This window comes from Musa acuminata, chromosome BXJ2-9 (assembly GCF_036884655.1).
Source record: "Musa acuminata AAA Group cultivar baxijiao chromosome BXJ2-9, Cavendish_Baxijiao_AAA, whole genome shotgun sequence".
Lineage (NCBI taxonomy): Eukaryota > Viridiplantae > Streptophyta > Magnoliopsida > Zingiberales > Musaceae > Musa > Musa acuminata.
In genome coordinates this window covers 1,444,769-1,466,319 of record NC_088346.1, presented here as the reverse complement: position 1 = coordinate 1,466,319, position 21,551 = coordinate 1,444,769, and the positions used below count along the sequence as shown (strand labels likewise).

Here is a 21,551-nt window from a genome sequence, read left to right as displayed (position 1 = left end):
ATTATTATCAATTCTAACGTAGATGTAGAGTGGCGTCACTCTGCATCTACGTTGGTGCCAATGCAAATATAGAACATTATCATATACATCATCTTCTTCCTTCTCTCCATTTGTCTCACTTTTCATTGCCTCTCCCTCATCCATAATAACCACACGCGATCTCTAAATATGTTGTTATCCGTCACCATCGAAAGCGTAATTGAGATATTGAAATTATTTTTTTGCTCATTATTTTTATATTTCTGTTGGTAAAATCGGTAATACTAAATAGATATAATTGCATAAGATAATATATAATTAGCTTCGTAGCTACATCATATAATTTATAATTGTCCATATCTATAATCTGTTAAATGATCCCTGTTACGTTCTATTTCTCCCATTCGTTCTCATCCCCATAGCTCAGCTCTGTAATACTACTACTTTGATGTGCTCATCTCCGCAGAAACTTCAGAACGTATCAGTCTTCCTGACGTTTTATGATGTATCAGCTCTAATCTTACAACTCGGACAGGTGATTCAAATCTTAGTTTCTTTCATATAATTTAAGATAAAAATTAATATACACATTTTTATCCCTACAAGTAAACGATGATATACATATATATATATATATATATATATATATATATATATATATATATATATATATACATATATTAGAAGAAAACACTTATTAGAAGAAAAAGAATAAAAAGAATAGTAAGAAATACCACTTAGCTTCGGGACCAAGAATCCAAAGCGACCTTCTTTCTCAACACATCACCAACCTTCTTAACGCACAACCACTTGTATATCTTACCCTTCTCTCTACCTGAATCCTAGGTGGTTCAAAGATTGGTCGTAACGCGGGTCCCGCGTGGACCCACTTACTCAAATCCAATCGCATGGAAGGAATATCGGAGAGTACGCGATGAACGGGTAATTGTCACTGCGCGTGAACGCCCGAACCACTAGGCTCGGTGGCTCGAGCCACAGTCTCGGGGGGGTTTTTCCCGCCGGAACAGATGCTTCATGTGGTGGGCTGGAGAATGGCGACGACTGACGCCTCCTCGCTTCGTTCTCCTCGTTTCTAAGTAGCGCAGTCTCAGTCTCAGCTGATATCAAGAACTTGGGATGGCAAGGTGCGTTTGACATCATCATCTTGCAAGACTAGATTCTTCTGCTGTTGTTAGAAAGTGCATGCTTAGCTCAATTCTTGCTCATCGATGTGTAATTGCTGCGTGGCTGCTACGTTGATGATTGGGGCTTTTCGAGCCTCATCATTTTTCGTTATTAGTGGTGTTAAAAGGAGACGCTTCTGTTGATTTAAGTAGGATACGGCTTAGGGGATTCATTTATTGTGTAGGAGGCTTTGTGCATTTTGTCCATTTGGGGCACCGATTGAAGAAAGTCCGGACTTTCAATGGATTTCGTTGGTGGTTCGCTGAATGATTTTGCATTGGTGTAGTGGTTCATTGGTTGTGCCTGTTAATGTTCTTGGTTGTTCTGTTTTTTTGTCCTTTGCAACCTTGGATACCAGGTTTCGCGCATGGGAGATAGTCTATCTATAAACATAGAGGTAAGATTGTGTACATTGAGCTTCTCCTTATCCCGTATTAGCAGGAATCTCATCCGCCCTTTTCTTTACATAACAATGGAGCTGCAAGAAATTATAGCTCTAGCATTGGACCCGGTTGGGGTTTGCTTTAGCTTCCCTTTCTCGAGGTCGCTTTACCGAATTGAGGAGCTGAACATGGAAACGATGATTTGAGTGAATGGCAAATTCATATGTATGAGAAGAATGTGGCATATTGACATTCATAACTTTGATTTAGATTGCTAGAAGTGAGTGTGACAAGTCAATGAATAGAATTTATGGGTAGAGAAAAGTCATTCTAATGCTTGAAAGATCTGGGCACTGTTTCTAGTATTGCAAAATTGAAGTGTTTCAAAAGAAGAAAAAGAATCTTTTGAGGTAAGAAAGGGGAAAGAACGATTATGTGCATATGGTAAATGGATTAGGGATAAGGCATATACAGGGTCATATGGTAAACAGAACTTGATTTGATTCATCAAATGAACACCAATTACAATCAATTATGTGCCTTTTTTTTATTTTAGCATTCTTTGGGACCTAAATCCTAACTAAGCCAGCCAAAGACAAGCCTTTCTCTTAAAAAAAAAAAAAGGTAATCCATCTAAATCATATGTAAATAGACCTTTTGAACTTTTTAATGTATAGTCATGATTGCTTCATAACTTTTCTAAGGGAACCTATACTTAAGATTTGATCCTTCGACATCAAAATGATATAAAGTAAGATTCCAGAAGCATCATAAGACAACCACAGAAATAATGGCAGGAAATGGAAAGCAACACTGAACTCAGTTTTGGACTCTGATAGAGTCAACTAAGTCCTGGGAAAAACTTGTTTTGCATCACAGAGATTCCAACCAAAGAAATTCGTATAGGATCAAATCCAATAACTTCAATAAGTACAAGATTTTCAATGTGTTGCAGAATAGTAATTCCATTTCCCTATCCATTGGCCTCTGAAATATCACTCTTTATTTTCAGTTGATAGCCAAATCTAGCTATGCTTATTCTTATCACTGTCATTAGTTTAATTCTGACAAGATTAATTACGAACTAGAGGTTAGGCTTTGTGGAGAAAGACATGACTTTTGGTCTTTATCTTGGTTGAGCTAAATAATATCTTGTAGCATTAGTGTTGCATTGAACTGATAACTAAAAAGCAAACCAGCAAAATCAATTCTTAAAGAAACTATGAAGTAGAATACAATTGCCATACTTGTTGAAGAGAGGCTTACCAACAATTCCAATGTAACTTTTTAGTTTTTGTCAGGCTGAACTTCCTATTTGTCCTTTGATTCTTCTTTGGTGTCCTATTCGTAGTAGATAGGGTCTAACAGATATATAAGCCCTATGCTTATAGTTCTGTCTTCCTCAATCTCTCCATTATTGGCCCCTGCTTTTGTGAGACATAGGGGGTTAATATTGTCTATTTCAAGTAACCATCTCACTCTTAATTACATGTTGAAAGTTTGAAATGAGCAAACTATGTGTTTTTAGGTTTACATGTTGATACTAGGTGCTTTGTGGGTATACTTTATACCGAATTGTGAACTAACTTGTCTTCACTATGTTTATAATGCTTGCTTATACTCAAATTACTAAACAATTTCCTCATGTGTTAGACATATGTATATATCCACTGTAAGTATTTTTTTTAATCTTTCTTTATATTTTATAGGACATGGCTTATCACTAGTAGGGGGATTGCGAGGAAAGTAAAGAATGCCAACTGCTTTGATAACGATCAAATCAAAGATTTAGGGGTAGGAGCAAATCGAGAGTGCCCTAATTGCAAGCATCTTATTGATAATAGCGATGTGAGTTCTCATCTGTCCACCATCACCATCACCATTTCTACTCTTTGTTATATAATTCTGTTTTTGGCAATTTGGATTCATTACATTTTATTCATCTAAGGTTTTTAATCTTTTAACATATTTGATCAATTTGATTGAACTAAGTTTCTTGTTGATGTATTAGATTCTTTCTTTTGTTCCTAGTGTTATGAAATGCCTCTTTAGAAAGAGATTTTCTATTTTTTGAAATATGTTAAGCAATATATTTAAGAATATATTTTTATTGTTGAGACTTTGCAATATATTTAAGCAGGATTTGTCGTGTCATGGTATATTACTCAGTACGGATGGTACGTATCGATCCAACAGGGGATCGATATATTGGGTTTGTACCAGCCGGAATGGTCAAAATCTGATCATTATTGACAGATGGCTCATATCTGACCAGTTTCAATGGTTAGATCTATTTGAAAGGGTTTTAAAACTTTTTCCTCCCTCTCTTTCACGCCCTTTCATTCTCTCAAATTCATATATGATTGGAGCTCATCATCTTCCTAATCTTTGTATTATGGAGAATCTTACGACCAACAGTAGTACGATAATTATTGGTCATTCTTCTCCAAGCAGTTGTACGATGGTAAAAGTAGAAGTTTCGACATTCTCCAATCTCCTCACCAATACATGCCACAATTGTACTTCCCTTAGGAATCGTCTTGGATATGTATGCTTCATGACGATTAGATTACGACAATCATCACATTGATGCACCAATGACATATGATGTATTAGTATATTATATCGTGGGATCAATTTCAGGATTGAGTCCAAAAAAATATCAAATTGATATGCATATACATAGGATTGATGACCTCGATCTACCGCCCATGGGGTTCTATCATTCTTTTTAGTGGTAGAACTAGGTATATCTATTGATCGATTATTTGATTCATTTAAATTTTAAAATTTAAATTGTTTAATACATAATCTAAAAATTCAATCATTTCAGTGTAGATAATTTAATATCAATAAAAGGATAGTCTGAAATGTACCCCAAAGTTTCTCCTTCAAGCCCGAAAAAATATATCATTATTCTTTCCTAATTTAGATTTTTTTTTGTTCAATTGATACTAAATTTATATTTATTTTCAACCTAAAATCCTAATTTATTTATATTTTTTTTTTCAGAAAATTTTGAAGTTATTTTTTATCATTTTCCTATGTTGTTAGCACGTCCCAACATACTGAGACACAATACACTGGTATGAGGCAGTATATATTGTACCACCGGTAGGCCAATATATCGGTTTGGAATAGTAAGGTGAATCTTGTATTTGAGGATAAAGAAGCAAAAAAACAAATATTGATTTTTTGGTCCCTATAAAAAATTGAGTATTAATATTTTATTTATACCCAATAGTCACATTAATGGTCAATAACTATTTCTAAAGATTTACTGTCCCAAAAATTGACCCATCTAATCAACAACTATATGTAAAAAGTTTGAAAATCCATTAGTTGCTTTCCAGAACTGCTGGAGTTAGTAGTTAAGTTATTTTGGCCATTCGATTTTCTTTGTCTGCATTTCCAGAAATACTTCATGTTTCTGCGTGGGTGAAATACACTGAAATACTTTCTATGTTGCATATGCCCCGTTGTTTTTTTTATCGATTTTTGTTAATTTACTTTCAAGTGGTCTTAACATATCCCTAATTTATTGTTGATAAAAACTTCAAGAATAACTTAAAATCACTGTGTGAATATTGCCAAAACTTGCTTGTTTTACAGGATCATCAGGCATTCTTGATGTCTGTATTAAAACCCCCTACTTTTGACCTCTTTTGGGCGTTGATTTTTGAATATTTTTGTCTCTCTATGCAGGTTACCTCGGTTTGGCCTGGACTTCCTGCTGGTGTTAGGTTTGATCCATCTGATGTTGAACTATTGGAACATCTAGCAGGAAAGATTGGTCTAGAGAATTCAAAGCTGCACATGTTCATCGATGAGTTTATTCCAACGCTGGATGAGGATGAGGGAATTTGCTACACTCATCCAGAGAATCTACCTGGTAATATTTTATTCATTCAACTGTATGATTTTGAAGTTTTAGCTACTAATTTTTTTTATGCATCAGGTGCCAAGAAAGATGGAAGCAGTATTCATTTCTTCCACAGAATATCAAATGCTTACGGTACAGGCCAGCGCAAGCGACGGAAGATAAACCAGCATGCTTTCTCAGAAGAGTGTGTAAGGTGGCACAAAACAGGTAAAACCAAACGTGTTCTTGAGAATGGTTGGAAGAAAATAATGGTTCTCTATAGAAGTTCAAAACGAGGCTCCAGACCAGACAAAGCTAATTGGGTGATGCATCAGTACCATCTTGGCACCGAAGAAGATGAAAAAAAAGGTGAATTAGTGGTTTCAAAAAATTTCTACCAACACTCAACAAGTCGTCTTGATAAGATTGAAGCAGACCCTTTCAACGAGGAAAGCAACGTTTTCACTGTTAAAATTGGTCCAAGAACCCCAAACACAAATACACCACAGCCACCCCGACAGAAAAAGGGCTCTCCACTCTTGCTAGGCCAGGTAATGAAATTGTCATTTGCTCAAAGTAGACTTTACCTTTTTCTTATTTGAGAGTCTTATTATCGGATTTTGACAATCTTGACTTGGCTTTTGATCCTTGAATTTTCACCATTTAGATGAAAATGATGAACATTTTAACTTTTTTATTTACTCCAAGTGCCCTGCATATGGTGTCATAGTGCTCAGATATCTTTTGAACATCCTAAGTTCTTAAAACTCCCTTGGACATTGATGGCATTTTTAGATGCTCAATGGCAGACATGTTTTCGTGAAAATTCAATATTTCTTCTGATTATCCATATTGGGCTTTCAGGAGGAACACTGTCCCAATTCAGGGGCTCCTCTTTTGCCGTTATCTATCAGTCAGTGGACGGGCGAAGTTGAAACCCCTGCACGCTGGGCGGGCGAATCTCAAGCTGTTGATGAGCCAGACCCAATCAATTTGCAGGAGTCATTGTTGTGCCATGAGGTCCTCGATTCTTTTCCTCATTTTGAGGACTCATCATTGCTTGTAAACGGCACAAATCTCAACTGCGGCAGGAATGTGCCAGCTTCTGCGATCGACAGTACAGCTTGCGAATTCTCAGATCTCAACAACATACTAATCGATACACCACCAGACTTCCAGCTTTCTGTAAGATTCACTAGCCGTTGTTTGTATAAATCTTTAAAGAGGGTGTGTTCTCATATCTTTCCTGGATTGCAGGACTTGCAATTTGGCTCACAAGAAAGCTCAATGAGTTGGCTGGACCGATTCTAGATTCAACAGCGAGCGTCTCTCCTGATGATGCTCGAGTCGCTGCAGATTCTTGTAATCTCATGATCACCATGTTTTGAAATTGTATATAATGAAAGAGAAACACAGGACGCACACAAGACTCATAGTATCGATTTCTATCTTCACTTATCATTGTTTGTGACATTTAAGCAAAAGTGAAGTTTGGGTTTAGTCAAAAGGAAATTCCACTCTTATCAATGTTCTAGTGGTATTCAATGCGACAAAATTCGATTGTTTCTAATGATGTATAAAATTATGTGGAATTTCTTAATAACTAGCTTACATTATGGTTTGAATATTCTTGTTGTGTTATTATAAACTCTTGTTCAAACATTCTTTTTTAGATCCAGAGCCATTTAATGTTCTCTAGCATATTTTTAGATGATTCGTGGCGAATTTTTGTAAATACATCATCATTATTTAGTCATCATTTGTTCTTCCAATTCATTAATGTTTATTGTTCTATCCCTTGCAGGCAATTGGTATTCGTATCCTGTAAAACCTCAGAGTATTATCATAACAAGGTTGTTTTGGTATTATATATATTACTTAACTTGAGGTTTCTTTTGAGATGTTAATGAGGATTTAAAGGTGCATACGGAATCTCAATACTTTGTGAGCATAATTGTTTATAAACATAATTTTCTATCATTCAAGTCAAACACATTTACCTAATTATTTTGATCTATTTTAATCTGAAAATGCTTGACGAATCAATTAAACTAATAGCCATATATTTTCCCCGAACAAAATGCAGCCCAAAAAAGTTCACTAAGAGGTGGAAAAATCAATCCATCACACATGAATGATTAGAACAACAACAACAAAAATAAAAAAGTGTCAGTGAGACTGCAAGACCGGCCTGCAAAAGGAAACATGGGGTATTCGAGGGTCAAATCTCATCAATCCTTCGGATCCACACCGAGAGATCCCCGTGCTGCCGTAAAGAATCCTCCAGGGTGTATTCCACCCTCGTTCCTCCCATGCATGATTGATGGGACGTGCATCTATCTTGATGGCATTTCACTTCAGTCATTGTTGCCCTCCTCATTCGTACCATCAGCTTGTGGGTCACAGACGAAGACGCAACGAAAGCCAATAGAGAGAGAACAGCAGGTGCAGGTTGCCTTTCAACTCAAAGTCTTTTGTTCCCACGGATGCAACGCAATGCATGTGTGCAGCGTGTACTACTGCCAATAAATGGGTGCCTGTGGCGGCAGCCCGGAGCTTTTTTCTGCAAGTTTACGGTCCGCCGCCGCTCGCTCGCTCCCTCGCCTTTGCAAACTGGGAAGGCCAAGCGTGCACGTGAATCTGCAATGTGGACTGTGGAGCTGGTGACTCCTCCCTTCTCTGTTGTTTCCCTCCCTGCCTCGCTGGTTCCAGGACGCACGGTGCATGGCCATGGCTGCACTTCAAGTCAAAGTTTGACGCTGGTGGTTCTGTGTCTGAAATGACGTCTTCGGAGGCACTTGGGAGCGCAGCCGGTGTTTGAATTCTGGTGATGTGCAACACATGTTTCAGCACTCAGAACCTCTACGACTCTTTTACATCTCACGTTAGATTGGCTCCAGTATCATGATAAGCTATATGATCATGATTTAGGTAATTATATGATCACAAATACATCAGAGAGAGAGAGAGAGAGAGAGAGAGAGAGAGCAGTGGGATCATGATAAGTTGCTTCTTGTTTGGAGTTTAGGGTTAGTCTAGTTTCGTGTGAAATCATGTCAAATCATTAATTTTATTTTACGGGATCTTAGAGAGAATGTTGTTGCTTCAGTATGATCATAGATTATGTTCTTATGAATGGATGATTCAGGTATGATCATAGAACGAATCAATATGACATAAAATAATATATCTTGATGACCTAATCAAAAGTTCAGGTCACGCATGCTCCCATGATTCATCCTCTCCTCTGAATGATAGTGATTATAGTCCTGGAATTAACCTGTCTGCTTATAGGGATAATGATTATAGATTTACATCATAACACAATTAAGTGGTATTGAGATTTAATTTTGTTATTGTATCAAAGTAAAAGATCTTGTGTTTCCAATTCTTTCTTTATCCTTCAAGTTTATTTTTCTCTCTCCCAGTTTGGATCAACAAACAAAGTAGTGTGGACTATGATCTTTCTTCTTCTTCTTCTTCTTCTGTTTGCATGAGAAAACTGGGTCAGACAAACCCTGCATCGCCTTCAATAACAATGGCAAAAAAAGGTTAAAGAAAACACTATTACTGGCAAAACACATCAGGACGGACATTCTGATCTGCTAATGTCAAACTCAGATATTCCATCCCATTAATTACCAATTAACTCTTGCCGTACTTCCATCACTGCATTGTCGCCATGAAATTATGTTATCTGTGGCTGCGGAGATGACAGCTACCTGTTCTATTGAATGCAAACCCAACCAACGAAGAAGAACGAGCCACTTACGTTACCACTGCATCGTAATCAAACTAACCATTTCAGCTTTAATCCGTTTCCTATGATTAATGCAGAGACTGTGATCTCGTGGCTAACACTCAAACATAATCATGCTACTGCAACTTTCTTGGAGCAAATGATGGAGACGTTATTATCTTGGATTAACTCCGCCTGCAAAGTGATCTCTCTCTCTCTCTCTCTCTCTCTCTTCCCACGCTTTTGGGACAGCAAGAGTCGCATTGGAGCTCAATGTTGACCTAATTGAGTGAAATGAAGCTTACGGGTGATGACGAGCACATGACAAGAACCAACGTGCAGGCATACGTTGATTTGCACCACCATGCATGGCTCGGAATGTATAGTACGCGACTAATGATCGGATAGCTTCGGTTCGATCCTAAGAAACGATTACAAGTAAAGCAAGATACAGTTTGCAGGAGGAGAAGGAGATCCCTACAATCCTCTTCCTTGCAAGGCTTAGCTACTTAGCTGAAATAAATGGAGGGAAGGACAGGCTTAAGCTTTGCGTAGCTTGGCGGACAAGATCTCGAAGAAGTCCGGGTACTGAATGATGTCCTCCAGGAGTCCCTGAGGGATCATGGGGAAGTTGCCAGCTTCATCGAAGCAATCCGCAGCATCGAACGTGTTCTGCTCTTGCTTCAGAGGCACCTGGATCTCATAACCGAGATGATGATCCACTGCGTTCTCGCCATCCCGTTGGTTGCGATTATCCTTCAGTGAGCAGTTCGTGTCAGTGCCTCGCTGTCGGTAGAAGCCGTTCACGATCTCCTGGAGGAGTCCGGATTCGGGTGGCTCGGTGTGGAAGAAGTCGCAGTCTTCGTCGAATTCGGTGGGGAGTTGGGGCAGGGAAGAAGCGGCTGCGGCTGGTGATGAACCGGTGCAAATTGGGTGCTGCTGTTGCTGTAGCAGTAGGGAGGACAGGTCCGAGGAAGAAGCAGCGGGAAAGGACGCATCGATCGGGTCGTAATTGGAACCATTGCCAAAAGGACCACCGATGCCACTCGTGGTGGGATTGGTGATTGCAGCGGCAGCAGCAGAAGCGTAACAGGAGAGAGAAGAGCAGGAAGGGTAAGCGGCAGGTGGATCGTGGTGCAAAGGAGAGGAAGAGTGGTGGATGAGGTCCCGAAGGAGAAGAGGGCTGAAAGCAGAGTGCTGATGATGGGGGACGAGCGGAGACTGGTTCATGTGGGGGACGCCTGGCCACGGCCACTCCGAGGGATGCAGGAACAAGTGGTCCGCCGCGGCAGCCGGCACCGGAGGCGGCGGCACGACCGTGGTGGGGGGATAATGGAAGTTGGTGCGGGCCTTGAGCCCCCGCATCGCGCGGGCGGCGATGTCGTACGCGCAGGCGGCCTGCTCGGCGGTGTCGAAGGTGCCCAGCCATCGCCGCTCCTTCGACTGCGGGTCGCGGATCTCCGCCGCGTAACGCCCCCACGGCCGACGCCGGACGCCGCGGTACCGCGTGCCGTCCTTCCCCGGCGCAGCCGTCGCCGCAGCCGCCGCTCGCTTCCCGCCATTGTTGCTGCTGCTGCCAGCGGCAGAGCACTTCCTGTGGTGATGATGGCCGCCATTGCCGTCTTCCATCTCCGCCTCGTATCCAACCTTTCTCTCACATCAATGCATAAGCAACCCGGTGGTGTGAGGGAGAGGAAGGGTTTTGCGGGGGTATTTATAGAAGGAATGAGGGTAGCTTCAATGATCCATTCATGCAAAGCATATAATAAGGTGAGAAGGAGGGGAATTGCTAACGGCTGAAGCCTCACCAACTCTTTATCCTCCCCTATGATTTCATGCAGCTAAAGCAGTTACGGAGCTATCCTGAAACCTAATGGGAAGGGCTTCTCTCCATGATGGTGCAACTACAGAAGAAGTAACGTATTAATCATCCTCTGGTTAATGATGGTAGCAAGCAAATGATCGAACAGAAGATGGTGGTGGCATGCATGGGTTTGACTGCGTTGCCATCTGGGTTTAAAGGTTAATTCAATGAGGTCGTCCGTGCACCGTGTTTTGCATGGCGACAGAGGTGTGGTGGTGGTGTTGCCGCCCCCCTCTGCGTTTCCCGATGGCGGGAGCGCCCCTTGCACTCCATGTCAAACAAGCACAAGCCTCCAAATTCCAATTTAGTATTATCACATATGAGGGGCGGAGAGAGAGAGAGAGAGAGAGAGAGAGGGAGAAGAGACTTCCTCCCCTTCAACTCCATGCATGCACGCTTATGTAGCAGTAGCTAATCTATTCTACTTCATCCTGGAGGTAGGTTTGACCTTTTAGCTGAGGCTGCACAGATATGTCTCCCCGTGTCATTCGTTATACATCACCGTAACACCAAGGGTTCTTACCGTAGAGAGAGAGAGAGAGAGAGAAGGGACTTCCTCTTTAACTCCATGCATGCACGCTTATGTAGTAGCTATTCTATTCTGATTCACCCTGGTTGTAGGTTTCACCTTTTAGCTGAGGCTACACAGATATGTCTCCCCATGTCATGCGTTGGATATACACATCACCGTAACACTAAGACCTCTTACCATCACCGTAATGAATCGCCTCTCCGAGGCAACCTGATTACAACATCGGACCGCTCTCTCTCTCTCTCTCTCTCCGATGGGAAGGAATGCAAGCCAGCTAAGAGGTCTCACCATCGCAGTAAATAACGGTCAGCTATTTCCGAGATGAGATGTGTCTCAAATGGTGGTTGGCAAGTTGATTGATGGGCTTGGTTGTGTGTGTCTTTGGCGTGTAAACGATACTATTACCCAATAGGCTCATGCCTCCCATTAAAGAAGAGAGAGAGAGAGAGAGAGAGGGAGAGGGGGGTGTGGCTAAGGGGGGAAGAGACCTGCATGACTATGTTACAGAATGATTACACTGGCGGCGATCAGAAATTGTTCCCTGGCGGTCTCAAGTTCTTTTCACTGGCAATTTTAACTAGGAATGTGGCAGGAGAAGAAGAGATGGCAGCCAGTTGTGAGTGTCATTCCCATGAACAGACCTGGCATTGCCGCTGCATGTGTGTGCTCTTCTGTGGTTTTGCCCGGGTGGGTGCAGTTAATTTGGCTCCTCTTGTTCGAGCTGCGAGCTGCTAGGGTTTGGAAACCAAGGATTATTTCACATGGACTTGTCTCTGCTAGCTTGCCTTCTAGGATTGGCTTCTAGGGGTCGTAGCCACCCTGCAAGCATTTGCTGTGCCACATGAGAAGAAGAACAAATTTTCCTTTGATGAATAGAACGATACTATTACCCAATAGGCTCATGCTTCCCATCAAAGAAGAGAGAGAGGAGGGGGTGTGGCTAAGGTGGGGAAGCGGCCTGCATGACTATGATACAGAATGATTACACTGGCGTGGATCAGAAATTGTTCCCTGGCGGTCTCGAGTTCTTTTCACTGGCAATTTTAACTAGGAATAATGTGGCAGAAGAAGAAGAGATGGCAGCCAGTTGTGAGTGTCATTCCCATGAACAGACCTGGCATTGCTGCTGCATGTGTGTGCTCTTCTGTGGTTTTGCCCCGGTGGGTGCAGTTAATTTGGCTCCTCTTGTTCCAGCTGCGAGCTGCTAGGGTTTGGAAACCAAGGATTATTTCACATGGATTTGTCTCTGCTAGCTTGCCTTCTAGGATTGGCTTCTAGGGGCAGTAGCCACCCTGCAAGCATTTGCTGTGCCACATGAGAAAGAGAACAAATTTTCTTTTGATGAATAGAACTGTACAAACACACACTATAGTTTCTACTACAGCCTCGATGTAAGATCATATTCCTAATATACCAAAGTTATGAGTCCTTGTATATATATATATACACACACACATATGAGAGAGTGAGTGAGTGAGTGAGAGAGAGAGAGATGTAAACTCCTAAGAGTTACTTAGGAGCCTTCAGAGGTTTTGTCCTGTAAAAAGGAGTGCAGTATCCCTTTGTAAGTGCACCAAATCAGAGAAATTGCAAGACAAAAGTAGAGGGAGGACTGCAATCTCTTCAGATTCTTTGTTTATCAGTAAAGCTTTTTTCTTTTACTCATTGCTCCAAGTCTTTTGTATCTGTTGATGTTTGGGTTTCTTTCTCCTCTCCCATTTTTAGATCCTATTTCTCCACACTTGATTGCGCGTAGAAAGGTTAGCTAATGTGCAAGAGAACAGACATGTTTTCCTAAAGAAGATATAAGAGGAGCTGTCTCGATTAATTGCGTGAAGCTGGATTAGCTTGAACAATAATATACTGTCGAATAAGACATTCCTTTGTTAGCCTTAATCGTGCGACAATGGTTTAATTAGCTTCTGTTGTTGAGCAATTAGTAACTAAGCATGATTACCTCTTTGTTTGCATAAAAAGCAATGATAATTTATTTTCATCCAACACATTAATCTACTAAATAAGTCAAGTGGCCACATTGTGCTGGCTAGAATATTTCAAATCATGGTATGATGATCAAACTAATCTCATATTGCAAGAAGATTGAGAAAAATTATTAGTTTGTAGTAAAAAAATTTCATGGAGCAAACTAGTGGATTTGATTCATGTACCATATGGTGTATCTTTTGGCAGAGACCATCCTATAGTTGAAAATGATGGCTTTGTTATTCTATATATACATAGCCTACAAATGTACTTTCGATTTAATTTGGAGATAGATAGACTTTTGGCTAGTAGAAACTTTTCAGGTACTGTTTCTTTTCCTTCGTTATGTTTTTGCCCAATATAACCTAAGCTTTTGATTCCTACCATTACTCTTCTGGGCTAGAGAATGAGAAGTTGGAGGATTACTTTGCTTCTTTAGTATTGTACAGTTTAATCTCAATTCTCTGCCACTATGATCTCACATTGTATGTTTCTGATAAAGATTTTGACAGGTATAATATAAGACTTATTTTTTTAAAAAAAATTTTATTTACAAAATGATAAATGATGAAGATCTAATAAAAGATCTTACCATCAATATTGACTGATTGATATCTTCACAGATTTATCAGATAAGGTTCTCAATATTCAATATAGCATGGAATCTCTTATGTATAGAAACATATACACTAATTGGATTCTCCCTCCTATGCTTTGTTTTGGTTATTAGTGTTGCCAGCTGCTTAAAGATTTAATTAGGTAACTACAAATCTCAAAAGTGAAGTGATTATTCCTCTTATTCCTAAACTTGTTTAGGGCTCGGTATGTGGACAAAATCCAAATGAAAAATAAATAACCTAAACAAGGGGTTACCACAAATCTCTAAAGGTATAATATATACTTCAACACACTGAGTGAAATCTGTTGTTGCAGAGTTACATGTGTTGAGCCTTGAAACATTTAGAGGCTGTATGATAGAATTACTTCCTGTTGATGTGATTTATAATCTTGATAGATCCTGGCAAGAAAGCAACACCGAATAGACTTTTGGAGCCAAGCATTCTTCGAGAATACCACATCAAATACAATTATGGAGAATTTATGCGAAATCAGGTAATAAAGTCACTGGAATCACCAACCAAATATATTGATGGCAGAAGGTATCGAGGATCAGATAAATAATGTGATTTCTAAAGCACCTAAAAGATCGGATCAGATCATAGTATGTAACTCAATAGTTGTGTTCAACTTGAAGAGAAGCCTTTCTTTCCCACCCGTTCCACGGGCATTTTGACAAGCAATTTACACCATATATGAGAGGGAAACAGGTTATTTTGATCTTGTAAGCAAGGCGAAGGGCGTATCTTGTTTCTTCCCAGCACGCAGCATGCAGGAACAGGGAAACAGCAGGGTTGCGAGAGTAACCATCTGAGAAACCACCAAACAGTTTGGAGGGTTTAGTGCTCTCTTTAGAGGTTGATCAGAAGCACTGGCCGAAGCAGAAATATCGCTTGTTATCAGTGAACTTGTCAGGCTTTGTGGTATCACCCAGTTCATCTCGGGCTGCCATTAGTGAACTTGTCCCAGGTGATTCAGGTGGTAAAACCACATTCTCTGAGCTGAAGGCACGGGAACGAACCACACGTTCAGGCGGCAAAAGCATGGTAAGATAATCTAGGAGCATCTGTATTATCTGGGTGAAGTTGGGGCGTGAATTTGGGTCCTCTTTCCAACAAGAAGTTAGGATCAGAGCTAGTTCCTCGGGAAGTTTATCTGCGCTTGGCCTGGTGTTCTGAAATAGAGAAAAGTATATTTTTTTAGGAATATTTGAAAAATCGCATGAGTTAAAGCATACGATAGCACAGTGGACTGACTACCTTGAAAGCAGCTGCATAGGCTGCTTGAAGGTTAGACATGCCTTCAAACGGAAGACGATTATGAAGCAGCTCCCACAACACGATCGCAAAGCTGTATACATCCACCTTGTGATTGTAATGTTTCTTTTCCCCATGCCTTAATGTGACAGTGCTGTATAACTGTAAAGAAGAAGATGTTTTGGACTTAAATGATCATCGAGAATGTTAAACAGAAGACTACTGATGTAAACATGCACTTAGAAGCACCTCTGGAGCCATCCAACGGTATGTCCCTGTTTCAGCAGTCATCATCTCTGTTAATGTTTCTTCCCTAGCCAAACCAAGGTCAACAAGTTTCATTGTCCTCTGATCTGCGGTCAATAGCAAGTTCTCTGGGAAAGAAACAAGGATCCGATAATTATAAAGTGAAATTTCATGCACACAAACTCATTCCTCGGCTTAAAGAACCAGGCTGCATGAGTATATAGAAGTTGAGTGAATCCAAATGCCATATACAAGACAACTTTTGGCACATGCCTTTGCAGAAGGTAAGATTTCATAGAATCGAGTACAAAGACAATAGAAATGCCTTTCATAAGAAATCCAATTACTGCAACTCTTCTAATGACGTTACAAGAAAGGACTAAAATTAACTTCACGAAATCCATATTTGAGGGGCTTGGCATTATATTCCTATGGTAAAGGACCTGCATCTCACAAAAGCTACCCAAGGAAATTACAACCCTGTGGAGAATCATAGCTTCAAGACTACTATTTCATAATCCATCATATAATATCTAATAAACACCCTTATTGCAGACCATTTTTCTAGATCAGTTTAAGTGCTTGAGTCAATGTACAAGTAATAGGCATAAAAAAGATCTTGCCAAACAAGTTTGGTTCTGTTATCTAGGATGTTAACATTCACTTATATAGGCAGGAACTATAATAAGCATATATGACGATCTATGTGCTTGATTTTGTCTTCAATGTCACTCATATAAGCAGGAACCAAAAATGTTCAATATAACTCGTGTCAAAATATGTGAACAAGAAGTTATTAATAACCTTGCCCAGTCTATGTTTTGACTTTGACAGAGTAGAGATCAATCCCAAAATTCATCCAATACCCTCTCTTTTGTTTTCTTTTCATCTGTTAACAAAAGAGAGAAGCATTTCTTAACAGAAGTCTTCAGATATCTTCATTAAACTATTCTATAAAGTTATCAAGTGCATTCCATTTTTGTCATGCCCCTGTATCATCAGCTCATGTTCCCAAAATGTAAAACTCCATTTGTATTGCAAAACAAGGAATCAACAGAAGAGTATGATGTGGGAATTCAATGGTCCAGCATCATCAGCTCATGCTCCCAAAATATAAATCTCCATGTGCATTGCAAAAAATAAAATAAAATCAACAGCCCAGTATGATATAGAAAATTATGTATCATCCATCCTCTGAAAATGGAGTAAGATAAGTTTTACCTAGAAGATTTGATAAAGAACCTCTAGATAATCATTAGAAAACTGAAAACATACTGAACATAAACATAAAACAAAACATAAAAACTCCAAAAGAAAAGAGTAATTAGGGTTCCAAAATAAAGAAGAAATGACAATAAACTTCATCCTTACAAAATCCTTCAAAGAAAATCAAAAGAAAAAGAATTTCGATATTACATGTATTAGAATATACATGCAGAAATGAAATACATAATCCTACTGCAGGAAATTGTACTTCACAAGCTAAATATATGTTCACCTGGACAATCACATCTTGATTCAATAAAAAAGAATGCCATTCAAACGAACAACTAACCTTTTTCACAGAATAAATAACATGAGCTAATCTGGTCTCCTATATGGCACATACTGTTATAGTAGCTAATCGCACTGCTATTCTATTTTAATAATCCTTAATTTCAAGATCCTGACAGATTAGTGACTGATGAAACTATCTAATTAAGAAGAGCAAAGGAGTACCAAAACTTCCTCAAGATTCTAGAAGACAACATGAGAGGAGTGTGAAGTGTGAACCACAACTCATTCTCTTGCAGAGCACACTTTGAAACAAATATCTTAGTCTTAATCCTGCACACGGCATGCATGTGATCTCTGATGCATTGTGCTCTTGCTGCAGTGATCATTCAACTGTGTATCTAGGATTTGCTCATTTTCCTTGGATGAAACTTGGATTAGTATCAAAATTCAACAAACTTGCCATCGATGGAAAACTTCCAAACAATGATTTATTTTATATCTTACTTCTGGATCATTTTGAATTAATCTCTTCAGAATTTTTCCCTGCAACTATTAGCCACCAAAATTGATAAGACCAAACACACATATACCTAGCATCAATATTATTTACAGTAGGTCAATGGAGATAATTAGTCTCTTTATCCACCAATAATGAGAATATCATGGTCACCTTCCCAAATGTACCTACCATGATCGAACATACTATCTTGATGTTTGAGCATTTTTACCTTAGAACCATTTTCTTTCCAAAGACTGGAAAAGGTCAAGACAATACCATCTTCTAGATTGAAAAGTAATAAGTTATTTCACATCTGAATTTTCTTAACTATGTAAACGTTGGCATTTTCATCCGTTGAATATCTATTATTAAATTGAAAAAAATGGAAGAAAACAAAATAATGTTATACATCAATTATGATATTCAGTTTGAGAAATCAATTTTCTGAGAAAAATACAGTGAACCATATGAAGATCTTCACAGTTCATGATCTTATTAACACTGCATACATTTTCCTCAAGGAAAAATTATATATGTAATTTTTTTATTAGGAGACCGACAGCAATTCAAATGACTGGTCCAATAGAAGTTCAACAAATGCAAGTTCCTATTATGCAACTATTACTAACTCTAACTTGGAAGGTCTGGAACAATGTGGTCCAAAATAATAAAGCCAATCCTTGTGAACCATCACAATTATCTTCATACTTCCGATGTGAGCCTAATCAAGGTATCAATTTTTTCTTTTCAAAGGCTTAATGTCCTTGTGAAGTTCTAAGTTCTACCATATAACCCAGAATCATTTCTTTGGTACTTGGTATGTGAGGTCCACAACCTAACCTAGTGGTGGCTTATGTCTCTTATCCTATCCACGAATATCTCTTTCCTACTTGTACTCATTCACCAATGCATGTTCAATACTAGGTTCACCTTGATACCAATCAAGGAATGAAAATTCGGTCAAAATGGTATGGTACGTTGTGCTCGGTTCATGGACTAGGAAATTTTAGTTGAAATCAACTCGTTATAAGGCCGACCAAAATAAGCTGGTATAAGGTACATCAGGTGGTACACCTTGAAGGCCATGGATGCCTTTTACGTTTGACAGTGGAATCAGATATATATTAATAATGTTATCTCCATGTATTATTTTGCTCAAATCATAAAGTTTCGCCATCTAATCCAACATCTCAACTCTTTTTTGAGTTACACTTTGATTTCAAAAACATGGAGTTCTCTAGAGAGAGCTCTAGACTATCACTCAAAAAGAATGAAATAAATAACATATATGTCAATCATGTCTATGATTCATAGTATATCAAATGTAAAGGGAACATGGATTTAGTTTAAATGCTGCAGAGGAGTTGAGTGACAAGAAGGAATTTGATCTATGCATCAAGAAAGATCACAAAGTTACCCAAGGATTCAGCATATGCACCCACTGTCAATTTTTAGGATCTAATAATACCCATATCCATGGATTCAAACACCAAACTATGCCGAACAATATTTACTGGTTCGACCCCATACCAGTACATAGCATTATTTACCCTGTCGGATTAGCAAGGGAACATGAAACTTTTTTTATATTATTTTTCCAGCAGCTTAACTTGGTTATACCATCCCACACCAACATACTTTGCTCGTCCGACAATGGACAGGTATTAGTTATAACCTGTTTTTAAATCCTTGCCCCTTACCCATTTAAAAGGAAAAAACAAATATTCCATCATCAATTTATGATAATCCAATATCATATCATAGTGTCTACTAATAGCAAAGATATAATTATTTACCAAGTAAAAGAACTTCTGACATGCACATAGATGTTGACATGGTGGAATCAGCAAAAGAAGTATAAAAATGCACATGTTTTGATATCTCAATTTAAAGATAGTAAAGATTGAAGGTAACTATGCAATACTTCAATTCTTAAGAATAATAGTTCCGCTGTAGTACTTCTCAGTGAGATATTGAGTAGTTTATAAGCTCGAAGGAAGAACTTTGAAACACATCTTTCCAATCAGGATGCAGGAATACATGAATTTTTGGGAATAAAGTTTGTCTCTCCAGTAATTAGATAAATGTGTACTGAATGTAAATTATCATAGACCATTCTAGGTAATACTCTGAAACAACTACGACTGAGAGTTGTGATATAGAGATGACATTCTATATACAGCAAAACAATAAATCAGAGGACATATAACATGCATATCAGTAAGGTTGAAGGTATATGACTTGTAATTGTGAGAATTCTAGATATTAAAGAGATCATTCCAAGAAAATTACCAGGCTTCAGATCACGATGAATGATCCCATGAGAATGCAAGCATTCCATAGCCCGCGCTATATCCAGTGCAAAGCCAACAGCAACTCGAGGCTCCAAGCTCCGTGGCCTCAAGTTTACCAAGTATTTGCGGAGCGACCCCCCCGGCAGGAGATCGGTGACCACCACCATCACAGGCTCCTTGCAAGCTCCAATAAACTGAAATCGGCAACACCATCGCGCTAACGATCAACGGAAACGAAGAAAAATGCTAGGACTAGGGCGCCACCAGTGGAGTCGAACCTTGACGAGGTTCTTATGCTGAACACGGGCGAGCATCGCCACCTCCCTCATGAATCTGGCCTCCTTCTTCGCCACTTCCTCGGGGGTGTCCCCCTTGTGCATGACCTTGACAGCAACATTCTGATTCTTGTACCTACACACCATAACCAAATGCAAGATGCAAAGCATAAGCGAGCAAGTCAACAGTGTCTCCAAGAATCATCGATCCCGGCCAAGCGACTCACTTGCCCTCGTAGACTTTAGCGTGAGCGCCCTCCCCGATCTTCGGCCCGACGAAGAGCAACTTGGGATCGATGAGCCACTTCGGATCCAGGCGGAACTCGTCGAGGGCAAAGAATCCATCGCAATATTCCATGTCTGCGCCAAATTAACAGGATCTAGCATGTATCTCGCCTCCTACAGCGAATCATGCAGAGTGCGGGGGAAATAGAACCCCAGAGCAGAAAGGGGCTGCCTTTCTTCTCTTCCTCGCACTGTAGCTGCTAATTCCGAGTGGATCGAGGCAAAACAAGTGCAAGAGCAGAGGCCATGCCCTGCACCTCAGCTGGCTGTCTTCCCAAGGCTCCCACACCCCATATCAGATGCATCCCATGGATTTCTATCACAAGAAGAATGGAACCGCAGCAGGTGCATGTCCCCCAACCCCTCACGACATGACAAAGCCCAAATGCCACCGCCAACACCCGTCCCCCTCTTCTCTCCTCTCCTATCCCTTCTTCCAAGCAGCAACGGGACAGCGACAAACGGGCCTTGGGAAGATGGCAGGAAATTGAGAAGGAAAGGAAGAGAACAAAACAAATCTCCGCCACCCGAGATTTGTTGGAAGACAGGAGGCGGTCTCTCTCGGTCTGCGATGCAGCCGCCGCGGAGACGATAAAGAGGAATCCTACCCAGCACGATGCCATCATTCATATATTAATATCCCCCTTCATCACTCCCACATTTATGCGTTTACTTCTCCTCCTTTTTATTATTATTATTATTTATTATTATTATTATTATTATTATTATTATTATTATTATTATTATTATTATTATATATATATATATATATAGTGCAAGAGAAAGGTGGGGAGCATCCAAACACGCAATGTTTGGAGAATCGGAGGCTGTGGGCCAAAGAAGCTTAGGATATGGAGAAGTAACATCAACAGATCCACCAGCTCCCAGTCTAGTTTAATGCAGACGCCACCATGCTAAGGGAGCAGCAGAGAAAAGATTGCTTCTACTCTATGAGGTGCAGCCTGAGGATTATGTAAGGAGACAGAGTGTGTGGTGGAAGCTTGCAAGAAGAAGACACCTTGTGGGGTGTTATGTAGGCATCACAGAGGAAGAA

The 21,551-nt window shown here is 39.7% G+C and overlaps 3 protein-coding genes across 3 annotated transcripts; 1 reads left to right on the top strand and 2 right to left on the bottom strand.

The window, feature by feature from the left end:
• Positions 1-1,002: 1,002 nt before the first annotated feature.
• On the top strand, positions 1,003-6,985 carry LOC135622320 (SUPPRESSOR OF GAMMA RESPONSE 1-like). The gene is made up of 6 exons (XM_065124071.1): positions 1,003-1,124; positions 3,257-3,395; positions 5,253-5,439; positions 5,506-5,960; positions 6,274-6,594; positions 6,667-6,985. Exons 1-6 carry the CDS (start codon positions 1,117-1,119, stop codon positions 6,718-6,720), a joined length of 1,164 nt encoding a protein of 387 aa, XP_064980143.1. The 5' UTR covers positions 1,003-1,116; the 3' UTR covers positions 6,721-6,985.
• Positions 6,986-9,544: 2,559 nt separating this feature from the next.
• Positions 9,545-10,798, bottom strand: LOC135622225 (ethylene-responsive transcription factor ESR2-like). Its single transcript, XM_065123871.1, has one exon. The coding sequence runs from the start codon at positions 10,775-10,777 to the stop codon at positions 9,689-9,691; it is 1,089 nt and encodes a 362-aa protein (XP_064979943.1). The 5' UTR covers positions 10,778-10,798; the 3' UTR covers positions 9,545-9,688.
• Positions 10,799-14,644: 3,846 nt separating this feature from the next.
• On the bottom strand, positions 14,645-21,102 carry LOC103996722 (serine/threonine-protein kinase STY13). Its single transcript, XM_009417693.3, has 6 exons — positions 20,440-21,102; positions 20,216-20,348; positions 19,936-20,131; positions 15,651-15,775; positions 15,405-15,563; positions 14,645-15,319 (listed from the first exon to the last, which is right to left on the bottom strand). Exons 1-6 carry the CDS (start codon positions 20,568-20,570, stop codon positions 15,008-15,010), a joined length of 1,056 nt encoding a protein of 351 aa, XP_009415968.2. The 5' UTR covers positions 20,571-21,102; the 3' UTR covers positions 14,645-15,007.
• Between the last annotated feature and the right edge of the window lie 449 nt (positions 21,103-21,551).